The sequence below is a fragment of the Motacilla alba genome, chromosome 1A (genome assembly GCF_015832195.1).
Source record: "Motacilla alba alba isolate MOTALB_02 chromosome 1A, Motacilla_alba_V1.0_pri, whole genome shotgun sequence".
Classification (NCBI taxonomy): domain Eukaryota; kingdom Metazoa; phylum Chordata; class Aves; order Passeriformes; family Motacillidae; genus Motacilla; species Motacilla alba.
In genome coordinates this window covers 63,816,470-63,836,284 of record NC_052031.1, presented here as the reverse complement: position 1 = coordinate 63,836,284, position 19,815 = coordinate 63,816,470, and the positions used below count along the sequence as shown (strand labels likewise).

Here is a 19,815-nt window from a genome sequence, read left to right as displayed (position 1 = left end):
GAAAAGACCTTTGAGATCGTCGAGTCCAACCTATGACCTGACCCCACTTTGCCACCCACTGACACCACTGAGTGCCACATCCCATCCTTTCTGCAACACCTCCAGGCACGGTGACTCCGCAGTCTCCCCAGGTAGCTCATTCCAATGCCCAGTCATCCTTTCTGTGAAGGAATTCCTCCTGATGTCCAGCCTAAACCTCCCCAGGTGCAGCTTAAGACTCTGTCCTCTCGTCCTGTTGCCTGGGAGTCACCGTGGTCTCTGAACATCTCCCTGCTCCTGCCCACCTCAGCCCAGGCAGTGCAGGGCCAGCTGAGCTCTGCTGCAGTAATCACCCCTCTAGGCTGGGACATCTGTTAAGGAGCCTCTTCCATCCCCCACAGTGCCCCAAGAACAGCCTTTTGCTTGATCAGAAAATGCACAGGCAGTCAGGAGCTCAGGCACAGGACAAAGCCATCTCAGCTGGTGGCTGGTGCAGCTCCAGGTAAGCACTGCAGAACTGAAACTCGGCACACAGCTGTGCTTTTGCCAGGTTTTCTTTTAATTTCACTTAGTACTTCTATTGCCTGAGCTCTGAAGGTCTAATTTCATAATTCATAAGTGCCATTATGCTGTTTCCACTTAGCTTAGAGGTTTTCAGCAAATTTTGCAAATAAACAAATGGCTTCATGACATGTATTGAATTCAAAGTGAACAAGATGAAGACACCTGAGAAAAACAAAGTACAAAAGAAAGGAACAGTCACAGTAAAATCACAGTAAATAAATTGTAAATCACAGTTCCTAAATTGCAAATAAATCACATATTATAAATCTCAATTGCCCTTCAAAATGTCCCACCCAGACTGTTGAATTTCTTTTCTGATGCTCAAGGGCTAATCTATGTCCAAGTTATCACTTGGCAATTGCAATAAATTCTTAAGATAAATGCAAAAAAAATAGTTTGTTCTATTAACTATGTTAGAAAATGCTGTGCAACATTTGAAACATACTCTCTCAGAGGAAGGGAAATCAGATGCAGCCCTGTTTTCTTACAGTCTGTTTCTCCCACTTTTAACAAAAAACTGCAAAGAAACATAAAATGGATCTGGAAGGGCAACCAGTTTTGTAACATTTTCCTGGAGAATGGAATAATTCAGATTTTTTTTTCCCTTCAGACTAAATCTGAAGCACATTTGAAAAATGAGCAGGAATCATATGTCTGAAATCTTCAAGGGATATTAAGGCCAACAGGCTAAATGTCTGCCTGAGATGCTCTGGAGGATGCACATTGGCTAAATGATGTCCAGCCTTTTAAAATCCTGGATATGCTCCAGCCTGGGGCTTGGAGAAAAGGGCCTTAATGAGCCTCCAGTATCTGCATCTATTGTTCAGCAGAACATCTCGGGCTGGGTGAAAGATGGATGTAATTTGTGGGGATCTAAACCTAAGGCAGCAGCTCCTGCCCTTATTTGCACTGCTTCAAAGACTTCCTGTGAAGTCTGAGAGATCAAGGAGAAGGGAAAGATCAAGGAGAAGGGAATGAACTGTCTCAGCCTGACCTGCCCTTTGGCCAGGCTGTCTGGGGAGGTGGCCTGGGGGAGCTTTTGAAGCATTCTGCTCCCCAGCCCAGCGGCTCTGGGCTCAGGAGAGGCCGGGATTGCCTCTGCCTCTGCCCACATCATCAGCTGTGCCATCACATGGACCTGAGGGTTTGCATGGCCACGTGCTGCTGCCGCTGGGCAGTTCCACTCTTTCCCTCCTACACACTGAAAAGGGAAATGTACTTGAGAGTTTTCCTCTTTTTTTACCCCCTTTGCTGGAAGAGAATGGCCAGCTACTGAAAGAAAACATAGGGCAGGATGCAGGAGTAAGAAATAACTTAGATGGACTCAGTTTAGGTCAAATTTCTGGAAACCCGCAGCTCTATCAATTTTCAGGGAATCAGGAAAAAAAATGTTGTTTATAGTCCATGCTACCCTTGGCTCTCTGCACTCCGTAAAGGGTGTTTTTAATCCCAAAAAAGCTCACTACTGCTGGCAGTCCCAGCTCTGCTCCTGCTGCCAGGGGAAAAATGGGGGAGAAGATGTGAAGTGAATGAATGGCATAGGAAATTTTAGTGATACATTCCAAAAAATTATTAGCCAGAACATATTGCACAGATTCAGCAAACACCTAAGATTCCCATCAGATTGGGTTTGACAATGAGAGGGTCACCTTGAGGAGTGACAGACTAGACAAGCTTATAAAGTCCTGAGAGAATTTTAGAAAATACTGTTTAGCCTTGGTGCAGACAAACAGGGAAACAAAAAAGTCAGCTCTGCTCATGTCTCAGGATAGTCTTGCCTCCACTGTTCCTGGCTACCTTAAATGTCTTTGGACTGTGCTGTTCCTTGTTTCTATTTTGCTTCACAATTGCCCCCAAAGTGAAAAGCACTTCAGATAAAACAGAAAAAACTGATTAGCAAGTTCTACCAAGTGTGCAAGATCCAGCCTCCTGAAGGGAGACCAAGCCAAGAAACGTAATGGAAATTTTGACTGCGTTTGAAAATGGTTATTGTCACAACTTCAAAGCTACTCAACCAGTTTTCTGCATACTTAATCTGCTTTTAGCATTTCACCACTATACTCAAAATCTATTGCCTGTATGTTCAACCATCACAATAAACATGCAGTGTTGTTGCTGGCGTCTAGGGCCCAGTTATGCATTTGCTTGTTTGCTTTTTGAAGCACAAGTAAGCCATGCCAGTTTTCCTGATACTCAAAAATAAACAGAAGGGACCATTTTGATCCAGTAAAATTTGGTCGTGAGGATCATGAACAACTAAAAAGCTGTGTTCACGGGTGATAGGATGGAAATTGCCTTAGTGATTTGCTGGTGTACAACCACAATAAAACATCATTAATCAGTCTTGATGGAAGATGCAAGTCTGTTACTCCAATGGATGCTGTGGGAATGACAAAAAGCCTTTTTCTCAGATGGGGAAGGACCACCAGCATCCTTTCTGTACAACACTGGCCCTCTAAATGAAACACACCTCTAGTCTAAAATTTTTTATGCAGCCATGGAAAATAATGGAAATGAGGGTGCATGAAGGGCCAAATGAAGGGCCAAAATCACTATCCTGCCCTGGGAAAGCATTTTAAGAAAGCATTTTCACTGTCCATGGGTAGCACTTACTGGAATCCTGCCATAAAACAGATGACATCTGAGCTTATGATAGTCCCAGATGTGCCAGGCCTCCTGAAAAGAAAATGTGAGAGAAGGCATGTTCTGTTTCCATTAGGCTGGAAAGAACAGGAGTGAATTATCCTGTACAGGGCTTCTGCTACCCAAACCAGTTCACTTCAAGCCAGTGTGGCTCTCTCTGCCCTCTTCTGCCACTGATTGTCCCTTTGGGTCCTCCTTAAATGAACAAGGGAATCAGTCTCAATGTTCTCAATCCAGATTTCCCTTCCACAAGGTGAAGAGATGGAGCTGTTGAGGTCAGGTAGGCTGCATTTATTTTGCTATTTTACATTTTATTGTATTGAAAAAGGGCTAGCACGGGGTGGGGGCTGTTCTGCAAGCTGAGGATGGAGGCAATGGGTGCCTGTCACAGGGCAGCACCAGCCCTGCAGCCCTGGTGGGGTTTTGTGCCATCAGGGGGAAGCCAGAGGGGTCTTGTTCCCTTTTGCCTTTAGGAAGAAAGGTTTAATCACCCCCATTTTTTGCCAGCTGAGCCAACAGAAAATTGGGAAGGGAAGCAGGAGACAACCAACTTTTGGGAGTGGGAGGGGAGAGGGGCTGTCAGGCCTCACTGTTTGTGTTTCTATTTCTGTTTTAAGTTCTGTTTTGAAATAAAACACATTATTACACCTCTGCAAACTGTTGCATTTTTCTAAGGCAGCCCAGAAACACAGCCCATGATCTCATGGCAGCAAAGTCTGGGGGCACAAGCAAGGATACAAAGGCAAAAGAAGACAGGCTGTGGTCTCAGCAGCCCCTTGTGCTGGCAGGAGCAAATCTCTGCATAAAAGCAAAGCTAGGCAAACGTCCATCTGATAGCCTTTCCAAACTGCAGCTTGACTCAGTCACAGCTCTGCTTTTCAAGCTCAGCTCCTTTGTTTGAGCCCTACTACTGGTTGTTTTTCAGATCGACTGTTTGCTGCAGGAATTTTGCTTTTCATTTCCCAGGCAGCTGGAGCTTATTAAATGTGCTTTTCCAGGGCAGTATTTTACATCAGTACCCGATAATGGCTCACCTGTAAACACCCTCTCTAACGAGCACCTTTGGGCGCCCCTGGCCGTAGTTGGCACGGGGGGAGGGGGGTGGATGCTGGGTAACAAGTTTAAGCCCCAGCTTTCTTCAGTGCGTTTTTTCCCCCCCTTTCCTAATCTCTCCTGACATAATGTTGAAAGTTATTACTTAGCTGCATAAAGAAAACCATCTGTCAATTATTCACCTGCTCACATGTGGGACCAGGTACCCAGAAGCTGTTAGTGTAAGGCAAGGCAACCACTGCCCAGCTTCTGAGAAAGCAGAAGTCCACTTTTAGCCCTCTGATTCAAACATTTATGTAGGGTAAGTCGGTAAAAAAAAAAAAAAAAAAATCTGTTCTCCCTCAGAGAACAACTGAGACTCCTCCAAATACTATTTTTGACATCCAAGCCACAGCTCAGGAGCCTTTCAACTTCTTTTGAGAGCATTAGGAGGATGAGACTTTTAGCAGCTGCAAACAAGTTTTTAAGTGCATATCTTCCAGGAGAGATGGAGGTTGGTTGTGCTCATCTGTAAAGTGGATCCTCATGTTGTGTAGCAAAAATGCAACAGGCAAGCTCCAGCCAGCACCCAGGGTGTTCCTGCTGTCAGAAATGACAAAATTTACTGCTTCTCCATTTTCCCAGTCATGGAAACTGGACTTTTCAGAAGCACTTGGTGTCTACTGGAGCCTGGTCATGTCACTACCAGTTTAACAACAATTTCAGTTGAGTTAGACTCTGAATAGAGGGCTTTGGCTATGTGTGCCTTGACTAATATGCCCATTTTTTTGCCTTACATCCTGCAAATAACAGGAAATTGTACCAAAGGTTTTGTGAGACTGCTCAAAAAGATCATCTGGGAAAAAAGTCATTCTTGAAGAAACTCATGACCTGTAGGCAGACTTTTGCTAATGTTACTCCACAGTAGATATTTTCTGCTGTGGTTGGCAGAATCACTTGAGGTCTGTGGATTTCTTATTGGCCTCTCTGGAGCTTAAAAGGAGAAAAACAGGACTTCTTGTTTTGGCCTTGCGTGCTTGAATTTGCTGTGGCATAGTCTTCAGTGGACACTATCCCCCTGGGTCCCTAGAATTGGGAAAAAGCCTGAAAGCCATCATTTAAGAGAATCCTTGCTTAAAATCAAAAGATCTCTTTCGGTAAACAAAGATTCTGCCATTTAAAAATCTGGCTCATGTTGTTAATATTTTTATTGTTCTTAAAATCTTTTTTTTTTTCTTCTGGTGATCTCCAAGGAGAGGCTGGGAGCTCTGAAACAGAGTTCTCTAGATGGGTCTTCACTGACACCCTGAATCCAAGGTGGGTAAAGCTGGTTGGGTTGGTGGGGTTGCCTCAGCTGAGATCTACTAAAAGAAAAAAAAAAAAAAAAAAAAAAGCCTAATTCCCAAGGAATTTATGCTATATACCAGCAGCAATATTGCCAGACCTGGGGAGGGTTAAAATACTTGCCAATAGGTAATACCAGGCATATATTACTCACTTCCCTGTAGAAGGACTGAAAGCTTCAGGAAGATGTTTTTTCTCCAAGTCTCCAAACTGGATGGAATAATAGAACAGTTTCCTTAAATTGTACACTCACAAATCACAGCAGTTATAACTTGAAGTCCCAGAAACAACGTGCTAAAGATTTTGCAGAAGATAAACTGGGATTACATTTGCTGTAAATAGCCAGCATTCATGGAGCAGTGTGTCAGCTACTGGAATAACTGTGCCTTAACTTTGCAGATGATCTGCTATTTGTGGGTGCTCCATCTTTTCAAGAATAAAAGGAAGAGGAAAACAAAGTACACTCGGTGTTGGTTACAGTGAAACCAGCCAGGTCAGTGCCTAGCATTTCCAGAAATCCCAGGCAATGGATGCTGAACTGCTTGTTGTGCTGGCTGGATAGGAAAAATGTGGAATCTATAGAAGCCAGAAGCAAAATGGCCAGATTAAGGCAGCATTATCAGCAGCTGTTTTTTGGTCTTAAATAGAAAGTGCTTTTTAAGGAGGTCTGTTGGGAATACTCCCACAACTAAGTGAGCCCACAGCAGCGTGCTCCTGATGACTAAGTAAATGGAGATGGAGCAGAGTTGAATGGTTCCCAAAGGAGTTGCCATATTTCTTTCCAGGATTTCTTGGACAGGAGGATATGTCTGAGCTGTTTGTGATGCCTTCATAATAAGTATGGTCCTTGTGAGACCTGGTGTGCACACACTGCTCCAGCGTTTCGGTGTGTGCAGTGTGTCCAAGGCACTGGGAGCACCTCGGGCTGTCCCTGCACCCAGCCCTGGCACCTGGGCAGCCCTGCTGTGAAAAGCAGCATGGGGCTGGCTCTGTTTGGGCCAGCTCTTGTCCTCCCAGACAGTGCATGGATATAGAAACACTTCTGTGTTGGTAGGATGAGTGGGAACTGAGCTGGGCCTGCTGTGTTTCATGTTAAAAACAGGATCCCTGGGCACAGGCTGCAGAGCTGAGCTAGGATGCCTTTGCTGCTTTACAGGGGGCCTGTCTGAGATGTACACAGGGAGATATCCCGGGGAGTTGTACAAAATCTCCAGATTTTTCCCAAGACAGAGATGGAAAACTGGAAAAATTTGCATAAAGGGTAGTTCAGGATTTATATCTTCCTCTCAGCAATGTTTGAACAATTTTGTCAGCATCCAGTGTTTCTGTTGCATACAAGATGCTGCACAGTCAATGCAGCAGTGAAGAAATCACTGCTTTGCTACAACTTCAGCATAAACTCAATTTACAGCTCACAGTCCAAGGATGCTCAAACCTAGCCATAGATGATAGTGTGTTCTAGAGCCTCCTCTCTTTGGTTCTTAAAACCACCTCTTCCATTCAGGATGTGCTTTTTCTAAACACATTTCCTTGTCAGTTTACAGTTTCTATTTCAGAATACTTTGCTTTTACCTGCAGTAGAAGCAGCCTGACAGCACAGAGGACAACTGTCAGGGGCACACACGCTGCAGATGCCATTAGAGGCAAGTCAGCCCTTTCAAAGACATTTTTAAAATATCATCTCCACAGCCGGTGTGGCCATTTGTTAAAGACAAATGGCACTTGGGGAGCCTGGAAACCAGGATCAGCCATTAGGTGGATCTAAAATATGTGTCATCTGTTTAGTGTTGTATCCCCTTACGTGCTGCCTTGTCTCAGAAGGCCAGTCCCTCGAGGCTGGGGAGATCAGAGGGAAACAGGAGAGCCATCTGCAACCTGGGGGTGAGCCAGTCACCAATAGATGATCTCTGCTGAGGGTCAGAGCCACGGGCTGAGTGCCTCTGTGGCAGGGACAGCAGCAGTGCCACAGCCATGGCAAGGCTCAGCTGATGTGACCTCTGGGGAGGGCACCTTCACACAGGCAGAAAAAGAAGGGTGGGATTGTTGGGTGAGTCACTCTGGAGTACTTGGCATGGGTATAAAATCAGTGGGCTCAGCCTGGCCCTGTGGTTTCCTTTCTTTCTGGGCAGGGATCTGCACAAGCCAGAGGAGCTGCTGGGTGGACGGTATTTGCAACCGCTTTATTTTCCCTGGGCTAAAAATACTCTGCAAACTTGGGTTTTATTTTCCATTCCTAACAGCTGAGCCCCGGTCTGGAGGGAATGAATGTGTTATCCCACTGTGAAAACATCTAAACAGGTGGAGAGGACAAGGGAGGGTAGAAAGAGAGGGTGGAGAGTCTGGTTTTAGACAGAAATCCTGTTTCCTTTCTAAAAACAGACTGAAGGCCCTGTAGGTCATTTTAAAACTAAAACCTGTATTCACCTTGTCATCTGTTTTCTTGTGTGAAAGAGCCTTGTGTTGGAAAACACCAGGAGGAAAACGGTTATGGAGACCTTGTCAGAGGAAAGAGAAAACTGTGGGCACTGTGCTGCTCTTTCAGTCAGACCCAAACATTCTGCCAATAAACCTCATTTTTCACCTGTAACTTCTGTTATGCCAGCTGGACTCTCCCATTCAGCTTTACCAAAGAGCTTTCTTTTATCTTCTTCTGAGAAAGCTCTTTATGAAAACTATCCTAGCTTTGAGACAGCCCTGTTGAGGCATCCCAGTGCTGCCTGGTGGTGCTGTTCCTGTAGCCACCCCCGTGCCTCAGCACAGACAAGGCTATCAAACAGCTTGGATTGTGCTAAATGTTACATTTCCCATTTTTTCAGTATGGAAATATTTTCCACTAAGAAGTGTGATCCTGCCTGGTAAGACTCCCTTCATCCAAATCCTTTCTGGATTGCAAGTAAGTCTGCAAAGGCAAGGGCTAATGCACTAATCCATTCTGGTACTGTATGTCTTTAGAGGAGCTTTTTAGAAGAGAAAAACAAGAATAAGAGTCCAGAGACTTGTGCTATACAGAATGTAATCAATAAAGTTATTCAAAGTTTTACACAAAAGCACTCACACGGGTCATTAGGGCAGAAACTTTAATCCACTGAGGTTTAGAAATGAGGAATTTCTTAAGTAGCACCTGAGATTTCTTTTTTTCTTCTACAAGTCTTTATGGCTTTGTGGATTGTAAGATTGTAAATCCTGAGAAAACACTTTTTTTTTTTTTTCCAAATAAATATTGTGGAGGAAAAATGAGAAGAGGAGGGACTGTGGGACATGATTCTCTTGTGGTAACTTCTGCCACTGTTATCATTTGTGTGGCCTCTTTGGTCCAAGCAGAGGGAAGTCTGGGAGGTGGCCAAGCCTGTGGGAACTGTGGAATAAATGAATAAATGAAAAGGCACATCTAGCTGCTACACTCTACTCAGATAAGGCTGTTGTACATATCAGCTGTGTATTTATTGCCCCTGTTTTATTTGCAGTGTTGTTGGCATCAGACTGCAAGCACATTCCAGTTGTCTGTATTAGGCCTCCACAGCAGGTCTGGTGGGGATGTGAGGGTTCTCCCCCTCCACCAGGAGATCTGGGGCCTTTACAGTGGAAATTTAGGAATCCTGCTGTTGCTGGATGAGTCTGGTTGCATTACCCAGAGGTCCCTTGAACAGTGCCATCAACGAAGGACTTGTGTGCTTTGTTAGTTTTATGTGTAAGACTAAGTTCATTTCAGGGCTGTCAGAGGCTCATGGGTGGGAATAGCTGATTTGGGCTTGTTTGGGAGGGACCATTTCTGCTTGAGGCTAAAGGAGAACATGTGGGAGAGAGAGCTCCTCAGAGATTTCTTCTGCTCTGTATAAGCCACTGGAACAAAAGGTAAGTTGAGTTTGTTAAGATTCATTCAGACTCCACAACACTAATGGCCATTACAATGGACTCAGTAAGAGAAGAAAAAAAAAAAAGCACAGCCAGAAGAACTGGTTGGGTCACCACCAACAGAAAGATTTTTGCTTTGTCCTGGTTATAAATAGTCACAGTTCAATACTGAAAATGTTGTGATGTGGGCACTGGTGTTCTAGAGAGCACCAGTGAATTGGAAAGGCAGCCTGGCCAAAGTCAAACAAAACAGAAGCCAGTGCCTGAAAGGGCAGAATAGAGAAATGTGACTGAAGGAAGAAAACATGAGCAGGGGAAAATGATTTTGCTGCCTGATTGCTGGTTTCAAGGTTGAAGAGAAAAGATGAAATCAAAGTACCCATTAATTCTAACTGTTCAATCTAACTCAGTTTGCTAATGCTGCAAAACTAGTGGTTCACTTTTATCTAAAATTGCAAAAGCGTAATTCAAAGCCTGTTCAAAGAGAATAATGAGATAGCCTGCAAGACCATTGCCTAAAACCCAGTTACAATTATATGTTATCTGTGTGGACTCCAGTTTTTATTAGCTTGCATTTGCCCTCGGGGGCATCAGACAAAGGCCATCTATTTGTCAGGCTCTGGAGGAGTGCTAAACCCTTTGGACAGGGTTGAGGGCAGCACTCCATCTCTCTCCCTGTGATTTCCTGGAGGGATGTAAGCATGTGTGTCTTTCCCCTGTGCATGTCCTGCACCAGTCTGCAAATGCATGGCTGCATTCCCCTGGGGGCTGGTCTGCAGCAGGAGCCCTGGCTTGGCTAAAAGACTTGCAATCTTATCCCAGGCAAACGACTAAAATTGATTTCTTTTTCAGCTGAGCAAGGTTTCTGGAAAGAAAACTGGATTCAGAGCTGGAAGAAGCAGGAGGGGAGACTGCTGTACTTCCTGTTGGGTAAATACCCCTTGCTCTTGTCTGCTGGTGGCTGCCTGATAATCTTGTCTGAGTTGTGGTCAGAGAATGGCTCATGTCCAGGCAGAGGAAGTATGTTAAATCCAAGTAAGTTCATGATACACTGGACAGTTGGGAGCAGCTAATTCTTATTTTGCCCATCAGAAGCCCAGTCCCTCCCTCTGCACCTGTGATTTAGTAACAGGTACAGTTTTGCAGTCTCAGATTAGTCTATCTTTAAGTACAAAATTAATTCCTTACATAACTCAGCTATGAAGTTAATGGATTGATTGATAATGATGATTTGATGTTATTCTGTTAAGCTGTTTTTGCCAAGGAAGAAAAATGTGTCATGACATGTTTATTTGTCTGCTGCAGAGCATAAATGAATAAATGAAAGAGTTGATTGAACTGGTTTTTACTAAGCAAAAAAAAAAAAAAAAGGGGAAAATAATATCCTGGCTGTTAGTACTCTTTTGTATCTTTATTGTCTTTGATTCTTTATGGCCTTTACTGGCTTCAGTGGACTTTGGATCAGACAGTTGCTAATTCATCTTCAAATCTTTACACAAATGACAAGAGCAAGTTCACCATGTGTGCAAATTCCTTTATCTTCTGGGAAAATGTGAAGTTTACATCATAAACCAGAGGCCTACGGTAAGTTCTGAGGCCACTTCTGTCACCCCTACTGAAGGATCATCTATCAGCCATCCAATGTGTTTCTTTGCCAAACTGCCAGTATGAGGAAAAGCAGGATTTTGTGTGGGGCTGTGTGTGATGTCAGGTAGCTGTGGGCAAAGAATGACTTTTGGCAGGCACTTTTCTAAGGAAAGAAACATCCAAGACGCTGTCTAGCAGAGAATGATGGCTAAAAGCAAAGGAAAAGGATATTCAAAGATGGAAAAACTGTTACTTGGATGTGCAATGGTAACATACCCCATGTAAGCAAGAAGTTCAATGTCCCCCTTATTTAAAGTGTTTAGGACATGGAGTGATGCAGGAGTGGAACACAGAAGGAGACAAAACCCTCTCTGCATGCTCTCTAAGACTTGAAGACAGCTCTTGAAGGAGCCTCTTGCAGAAAGAGATTTTAACAAAAAAAGTGGAGAAGCAACTGTTGTGGTGTGGATTTGGATCCAGGCAAAGCTTAAAGTCTGTGATGAACAAGGACAACTCCTTTGGCAGGTGACATGGAATGGTGTGACTGTCCTGTCACCATGCTGAGCTGAAATCTCACATGGTCTGGCTGATGTGATCAAATGAATGTTTCTTCCACTTGACTGCAGCTTCTCTGGAAGTATCAAGCCCCGGTCTCTGGGGTGAATGTAGAATTTTGCTCCTCATTATTACAGATTATTATATTTCCTGTGCCAGTCACTGGAAACCTGCCCGACAAGACATAGATCCCCGTGGAGCAGCAGCCAGAACCTGGGTCCCAAAGCATCCCTGAAAGGGCTGCACGATGGTAAGTGCTGGGTCATTCTGAAGCACTTCCAAGCCATGACTGTTATTTTTCTCTGCTAAAAACCATTAAAAAACTCTGAGGAGTAACACAAATAACAGGGATGAAAGCCTGATCTTTGTCAGAGATCCAGACACTGACTGCATTGTAGTTTCAGCAGCGGGCATGTGGCTGACTTAAAATCAAGGAGGCAAAATATTATAGGAGCACTCAATGCAGCCATGGAAAACTCAGATTTAACCCTTTTTCAGCCTAACTTTTGCAGCTTGGAGTGAACAGTGGCCGTGTATTTCATAAAGGAGGAGCTGTTTTTGTTTTTGTTTAAAAAGAGCATTCAGATCAGCTGAGTTTGAGCCAATGCTGAAAACAGAGCTGCCAAATTTATCATTGACCAGAAGATTTGTATGGGGCTCAAGGAGGTTGGTACAGAGAGATTAGAAGCAGATTATCAGCATGCTTTTAGCTTTATCTGTTTCTAGAAGCAAATAATTAGCCTCAGAAACAACTTCATCTTAAAATAAGTTCTAAAATATAAATTATTGGTGTGAAAAGACTGATAAAAGTTTCAGGAACTGTTACTTTTGCCAGAAGAAATTAATTCCCCAAGGACTTAGTTTCAATCAACGTGCTTCCCGTAACTCTTCTACGAAAAGCCGATTTCAAGAAACTCATTTAGTTCCTTATTTCAAATCCTCCCTGCAGCCTGCCTGTAGAAGAGGGGAAAAAAAGAAACAGTTCTGATGACAGAAATGGGGTCATACAACTTCTGGAGCTTTGTTACGAAATGGCCATTTCTTTTCTTCTTTTTTTCTTTTTCTTTTTTTTTTGGGGTGGTGGGAGGAGGGAGATAAAGTGATTTGATTGACCTTGTTTGCTGAATTGAGTGACAGGAGCAGCTCCCAGCAGGAACACTGGGCTTATCTCATCCAGGAGAGATTGTCACCCAGGGAAATGAGCATAATCAAGTTGAGAAATGGCATTAATTTGTGCTTGTGCCATGTGTGGTCCTGATAACTCTGGCAAAGAAGGAACTGCCCATGGCTTGTCAGCAATACCCAAGTTTCCTTATGTTCTCCATGGCAGCCTGGGTATCTGATGTCGCCTCTTACAGCTTAAACAGCCATGTGGAAAGCATTATAGGATTTTTGGCAACAATGGTGAAAAAGTGGTTGGTTTAAAACTGTAATGTTTACATGTTTTTCAAAGCAGTGAACATTCAAGTAGTTTCCTTATGCTCTGTTCCCTTATGTTGCTTTGAAAGCCTCCATTAAAGAAATTAGGCACCTTTCAGGAGACCAGACGCGAGTCCTTTTACATATTTGAAAACTTAGAAAAAATGATTGGAAAAAAATAAGCTTAAAATAAAATATTGTCCCATATCTCAACACAGGCAAAGTGATAAAGGCAAATGAGAAATGAAAACTCTGTACACTGGTCTATACATTAGTGAGGATTTTTATAAGACAAAATTTTATACTGCTGGTACTCTCACAGGGATGATTAAGAAAGCAGACCTTTCCAGCTAACATGATGGGCTTTTGGGCCAAACTTGAAAACTGCTGATTTTGTCCAGCCTCCTTCTTTCCTGGGAAAACATCTCCCATGCTGTGCCCCCAGCGCTGTTAAATTCTCTTCTGCCTCCCCATTCTGGGCATCCCCACCTGGTGAAATCCACATTTCCAGTGGAACACAGATTCTCAGGAGGCAGGATCAGAAAGTAAGGCTGAGGTCTGCAGTGTGTCTGTGCCAGGAGAGCACCCCTGACCTTCCCCTTTGCAAGGAAGAGCTGGCAAAAGGATGGACCTTGCTGCAGGGTTAGGACTGGCACATGTGCATGGAAACATTCATGCCACTGGAGATTCGCCACCAACCAAGGCTTTTCTTTTCCCATATGACAGTGTCCCCTGTCCCCCTCTGACAGCGGGGTCACTCTTGGTGACTTAGGACTTTTCAAGTTCTTTCCTAGATGGTTTTAAATCCAGGAATCCAACTGTTACCAAGAAATCCAGGACAATGCAGGAAAGGCAGATTCTCAATAAAGTGCAAGTTGACCCCCAACTCCCTCCAAGTCACTTGCTGAAGAAGAAGCTGCATTTTTTCACAAGGATGTCCTGATTGCTCTACTCCACTGCTTCAGGGAAGGTGACAGTGCCATGCCTGGTGGGAGATGAGGGAGGAAAAAGAGCATCCAGTCTGCTGGAAGCTCCAAGTTCAAGGTGACCACTGGCCTGTCCAGGCAGTGGCTTTGGCGAGGCTGTGATGCCTGCTTGGATGGCATGAGCTGCCTCACAGCACCCTAAAGAGAGGGATGCCACTGCTGCTCAGGGTGAAAATAAACCTGCATTTCTTTGCATGGCAAAGGTGTTTGTGAACCTGTGCTCGAGCTGGGGGGGGGGGGGTGGGGGGAAAGAAAGAAAAGACACAAACGGGGCATTTGGCATGTGCCAAATATATGAGCTGTTCTAAAAGTACGATGTGTCATGGGCTCATTATTCATCAATGCTTCATCACACTGAGTTTATGGTGGCATTAAAACTGGGGGAAAAAAAAAAAAGACGTCATTTACATGAAATGCTGGAGACACTCCCTCCACCCTTTGATTCCTTCAGTAAGCTGGAAGGAGGTTTGTGTGCGCATGAGAAAGTGTGCTATACAATGCCAGCCTTTATTCTCTTCTTGAATTACTCATACTGTGCAGTATGTAGCAAAAAAAAAAAAAAAAAGAAAAAAGAAAAAAAAGGAAAGGAAAGGAAAAAAAAAAGGAAAAATGTTTGGGACCTATTTTGCTGTTAAGAAAAAACAGTGAAACACTGGAGCTAAGCTACAATGTGAGCGAAGGCACTGATGGCTTCTGGAGTTTATTTTTTGAGTGGCTTTTTTGAATGCTGATATCTGTCTGTGCTTCACACTGCAGTTGCTACTTTCCTCTGCACACAGGACAACCCAAATTCCTTCCACAGCCCCCTAAGTCCTGACCTCAACAAAGGAGTGACTGTTGTCCCTCTGCACGAGGTTCTGCAGGCTGTTAAACCATGGAGGTGGAGAGCACCAGGCTGGCACTAGGGCAGGGGCTGGAAATTTGGGATCATCAGTGCAAGGGACTTGGGCAAGGTGGAGAGCTCAGCATGAGACCCCAAATCTCACTGTAAGGCAGCTGTCCAGCGGAGGACTTGGGAGTTCAAGAGCTGATCTCCTTCCCTGGGTTTCTGGGGTTTTTTGAACCTTCCGGGTATTCTCTCCTGACAAAAAGGGGCATGATTTAAAATCCAAGCCATGGCACAGAGCAAGGAGAGATATGGGAGACTGTGGCCAGTGGCCTTGGAATGGGGCAGTGCTGCCTCAGAGCCCGGGGAACACAGCCAGAGAGGGGCAGGAGACCCCTGGAAGGACATGGGAGACAGAGCAGGGGGTGCAGGGCTGTGCATTTACATCTTGTGCTGACGTCCACCCTGAGGAATTCACATGGGTGTGTTCTCACTGTCTGGCCATCAGCTAAGGTTTAAGATTATTTGATTGCTCATTTTGGACGCTCTTTAGTTTTTCAAAGTAAATTTCCTAATTTAGGCAACACACCAACCTTTTTTCCTTATCTTTTCCCCAATTTTTGCTAAGAAGGGACAGTCAACTTTTACTACCTATGGCATTATCCAAGGATTCTTCAAGCCCAACATAACACAATAGATTGGACTGGCTCCAGAAGAGTTTGTTTAGTCCCATATATAATTATTACCTTGTAAACAGGATGCACCTTTAAGTTATAATTTAAATATGATAAACGGGCCAAACCCAAAGAGTTTTATTATCCCAGGACACAGTTATTACCAACTTAACAGGAAACACCTGCAAGTTATTGTTAAAATTAGAGATGGCTGAAAAATGGGGAAATAATTTTTGTGGAACAAAAAAATAGAATTATTGAAGTTATTACATTCTAAAAGGTCCAAACATATTCATTTGGACAAAATTTTATGCATCTTTTTTATTGAAATCATGTCTTAATAGTCTCACTGGCAGACAACCATTACAGTTTTCCACTGAGAGCTAGTGTTTAGATAAAGGAAGGGTATTAAAAGGATATTTGAAGCCATGTAAATTTAAAATCTCATTGGAACAGTGATCAGAGGTTGGGATTCAGTGAGGAGAGCAGTCTCAGCAGTGGGAGGCATGAAGGTCACTGGAGAAGGTTTTAGGAGGGCCACAGAGTGTTGGTGAAAGGTCTAGAAGTGTCTGTTAGCAGTGTGGTCCCTGTCTGAGAGGGCTATCCCAGTAACTCAGTGTTGATGTGTTTGCTGGTTCGTTGTTGTTGTTGGGGTTTTTTTTGTGTGTGTGTGTTTTTTGTTTTGTTTTGTTTTGTTTTTTGTTTTTTTTTTAATGTGCTTAATTTCAGAAAGTTCTAGAAAACCATTTGAAGGTTTTTTTTCCTTTATGGCTTTGAAACTGTTGTTGTTTTACTGGACATCCTTCTGCTGATGTCACAAGAGTTAAAAAAGATTGTTTTATATTAAAAATCAGGAAGGAAAAAAAAGATTTATAATTCTGTCCTACAGATTAAAATGATCTACTGTATGATGTATTTTAAATGCTGCTGCTGCACTAATGTGCCATTTTCAGATGTACAACCACAAATCTGCATGTGTTTCAAATGACACCATTAGGCTAAACCTTGCAGGGGTGTCATGAAACCCTTTATGAAAACAGTTTTTCAATTTTTGAAACAAGGTTGCATTAGATTATGGGGCCATTACTAAATTAATTAGCATGGAAAATACATAACAATGTGTTATTTAACAGACCATCAACCTGAATAGATTATTGTAGGGGCACATGGTTTATTCTGGCTTTTTAGCACTATAGTTTTTAGTGCTGCAAATTTTTAAATTTAATAATATTTTTTTTGCAGTAGGAAAATGGGCATAGTTAGTGAGCTGTTTAATGAAAAAGCTTTTAAAATTATGGAATATGTCTGTAAGAGATGATTCTGAGAGTCTGTGAGTCTCAGGAGACTTCCACAGGCCTGGATCACTTAAATATGGGAATGGGGTCACCAAGTCAGGAGGAGGCATTAGAAATGTTGCCAGACGCATACAGTCTACTCAATCTTCCCAGACCAGATTAGGAAGAGTGAATTTTGTAAATGCACTTTTCATGTAAAATGTACTACACTAATTTAAAGCAGGGTGCTGTTTGGAGGAGAACACTTCTCCTTTTTGCAACACGAACACAGAGACCAAAAGGCCAAGCAAACTGGAAATTGTGGGAAACAAAAAATGAAATTGAGTTATCGCCATCCTTTGCTCCTTGACGTCTTTAACTTGTCATTTCCCTTTAAATTCAGATTTGCCTTCTAAATGTGGGGAGGTGAAATGTTTTATTACTCAGCCTTGTTATATTATAATTATTGGCTTTTTATTTTGCTACAACGATGTGGTGAATAAGAGAAGTGACTGCAGCACATGCTGCTCCTCTTTCCCCTGGTTCCATCAGACTTTCCCATTGTGCACGCACAAGGAGGAGAGGACATGACTGAGTAATCAAAATGAGTCACTTTCCTATCTTTGGTGAAATAACTCTCTGTTCAGCACTCCCCTCTGCCAAGTAGCAGGCAGCTATTGCAAGTAGGTAATTGCCCTGCTAACACATGCCAGGGCTCAGATAAGAACCAAGCTGGGTACACGCAGAGTATTAACAAATTCTCCAAGCCCTGACTCTGCAGAATAAGATTCAGCATTTTCATCCAAGATAATATGCTCTAATTAACCAGTGCACGGTACTTTACACTAAATACAGGGCTTGAATAGAACTTTGGGAATGGGATAATGGAGGCTTATTAGGTTAATAAAGAATCATGTGTTCCAAGGCTGACTTAAAAACACAATTAGACTTCCTTTAAAATAGGCCAAAGTATTTCAGATTTAATCAGTCCCCTGGAGGTTATTGAAATTATGAAATAGGTTTGGCAATCGATAAGTGACATCATTTATGCTCTTCAGAAAATGAAAATGCTCTAAAGAAACACCAGGAACTTTGGTGGCTAAAAGCCACCTGAAAACAGCCTCAGAGACTGGATGCTTTTTGTCCAGCATTTGGATAGAAAACAATTTATTACAAAAGTGGGAACCAATCTCCAATATTATGAGAGATATATAAGATGTGTATTTTCCCCAGAGGAGGGGCTTCAGGCACTTTGATGGATTAATGGTGGCTTACAAAATGCTTTCAGAGTGCTCCTTTCTCCTCAAACCTTGGGAACATCACAGACATTTTCCACATGGTTCCACAGGCCAGGCTTGGGTCACCTGGTCTGCAGCTCTGACTATCTTGAGTGGTCCATTGTCTGTGAAGCACCCCTACAGTGGAGTCCCTACTGGCCTCTCCTTAAGCCCGTGTGGCATCTATGTGACAGCAGTGGGTGCCTTCAGGTGGCCACTGACATTGGGCTGCAGGTGTCCAAGCACCTTTCTGATTTCAGAGCTCTGTGCTAGATCTGTGTGACTTCCTCGGGGTACTGGTGGATGAGGGGCTGGACACAAGTCAGCACATGCAGCCCAGAAAAGCCAATCGTGTCCTGGGATGCCTCAGAAAAAGCAGGACCCTGCCCCTCTGCCCCGCTCTGCTGAGCCACCCCTGCAGAGCTGCCTCCAGCTCTGGGATCCCAGCACAGGAAGGACAGGGAGCTGCTGGAACCAGGCCAGAGCAGGGACACCACGGGAATCAGAGGGATGGAGCAGCTCTGCTGGGAGGAAGGGCTGAGGGAATTGGGATTGTTCAGTCTGGAGAAGAGAATCTTTGGGGTGACCCAATGGTGGCCTTCCTGTGTGAAGCGAGCCTACAAAAAAAATGGAGAGAGACTCTTGACAAGGGCCTGGAGGGACAGGACCCGGGAGAATGGCTTCATACTGACAGAGAGCAGGTTTAGGTTGGATATTAGGAAGAAATTCTTCCCTGTGAGGGTGCCCAGAGAAGCCCTGGAAGTGGCCAAGACTAGGTTGGATGGGGCTTGGAGCAACCTGGGATAGTGGAAGATGTCTGCCCATGGCAGGGGTAGGGTGGGATGGGCTTTGAGGTCCCTGCCAGCCCGAAACCTTCTGTGATTCTACAACTCCTGCAGGGACACAAACTCTTGGAGCTCTCTATCTCATGGAATTGTGGCACTTTATTCCCTGTTTTTCTCAGCAATTTTCTCTCAACAACTGCTCTCAGCAACCTGAAACAACAGCTGGGTTGGTCTGACACTTGACAATGTTGTCTGAATCCTTCCTCGAGTCTTCTGTTGTGAATGTATAACACAGTAGTACACACAACATTAGCTGCATTTCTCATTTCTACTTGTGCGGAGGTATTTTTCTTTTTCTCTTTTTCTTTTTCTTTTTCTTTTTCTTTTTCTTTTTCTTTTTCTTTTTCTTTTTCTTTTTCTTTTTCTTTTTCTTTTTCTTTTTCTTTTTCTTTTTTGTGGGGGTGATTTTTCTTACATATACAGCCTGAAATGTATTTGTTCTGCCAGCAATCTGTGCCATTATTCTTGCTTTTTATCAATTTAAATTTTTCTTAGCTGATTACGTAGCAACTGATGAGCCAAACACCCCAGGGCCTGATCATTAGGCAAAAATCCTCACCTGAAATCAAAGGGAGTTTCAGCCTAAAGGGTGGGACTGTCTGTCATGAATATTGAAAAACATCATCAAAATGGATCACGCCATCATGTATGCGTAATCAGAATAGCCAAATGTGTTTTAACCTTTTTAGTGGAAATAATATTTAAAAAGAAATACTGGAAGGGTGGGAACACGTCTGAGGAAAGAGTCTGCATGTAAAATTTAGCTCATATGACTGGTTTGGTACATTAACAGGGGATTATTTCTGGGACTGGCGCTGGCAGAATTTAATCTTTCCTTCGCAGATCTTCTCAGATTAATTTGAATTTTCTCACATTTTGAAAAATCAAATATTCACCTAACTTTTTTCAGTTTTTCTCCACTCACCACCTATCTTCCTCCATCTTTGCTGAAACTAAA

At 43.4% G+C, this 19,815-nt stretch overlaps 1 protein-coding gene across 4 annotated transcripts in view; it reads right to left on the bottom strand.

The window, feature by feature from the left end:
- Positions 1–19,815, bottom strand: part of LOC119708305 (potassium voltage-gated channel subfamily KQT member 1-like) — a 417,378-nt gene that overhangs the window by 36,719 nt on the left and 360,844 nt on the right. Inside the window, exon 17 of one of the 4 annotated variants that reach the window (XM_038154529.1) lies at positions 482–705. The exons of the other annotated variants lie outside the window; for them this stretch is intronic. Coding sequence (XP_038010457.1) covers positions 682–705 — 24 coding nt within the window. The 3' untranslated portion in view covers positions 482–681. Of the gene's footprint in view, positions 1–481; positions 706–19,815 lie in introns of those variants that run through there. 4 annotated transcript variants of the gene reach the window in all.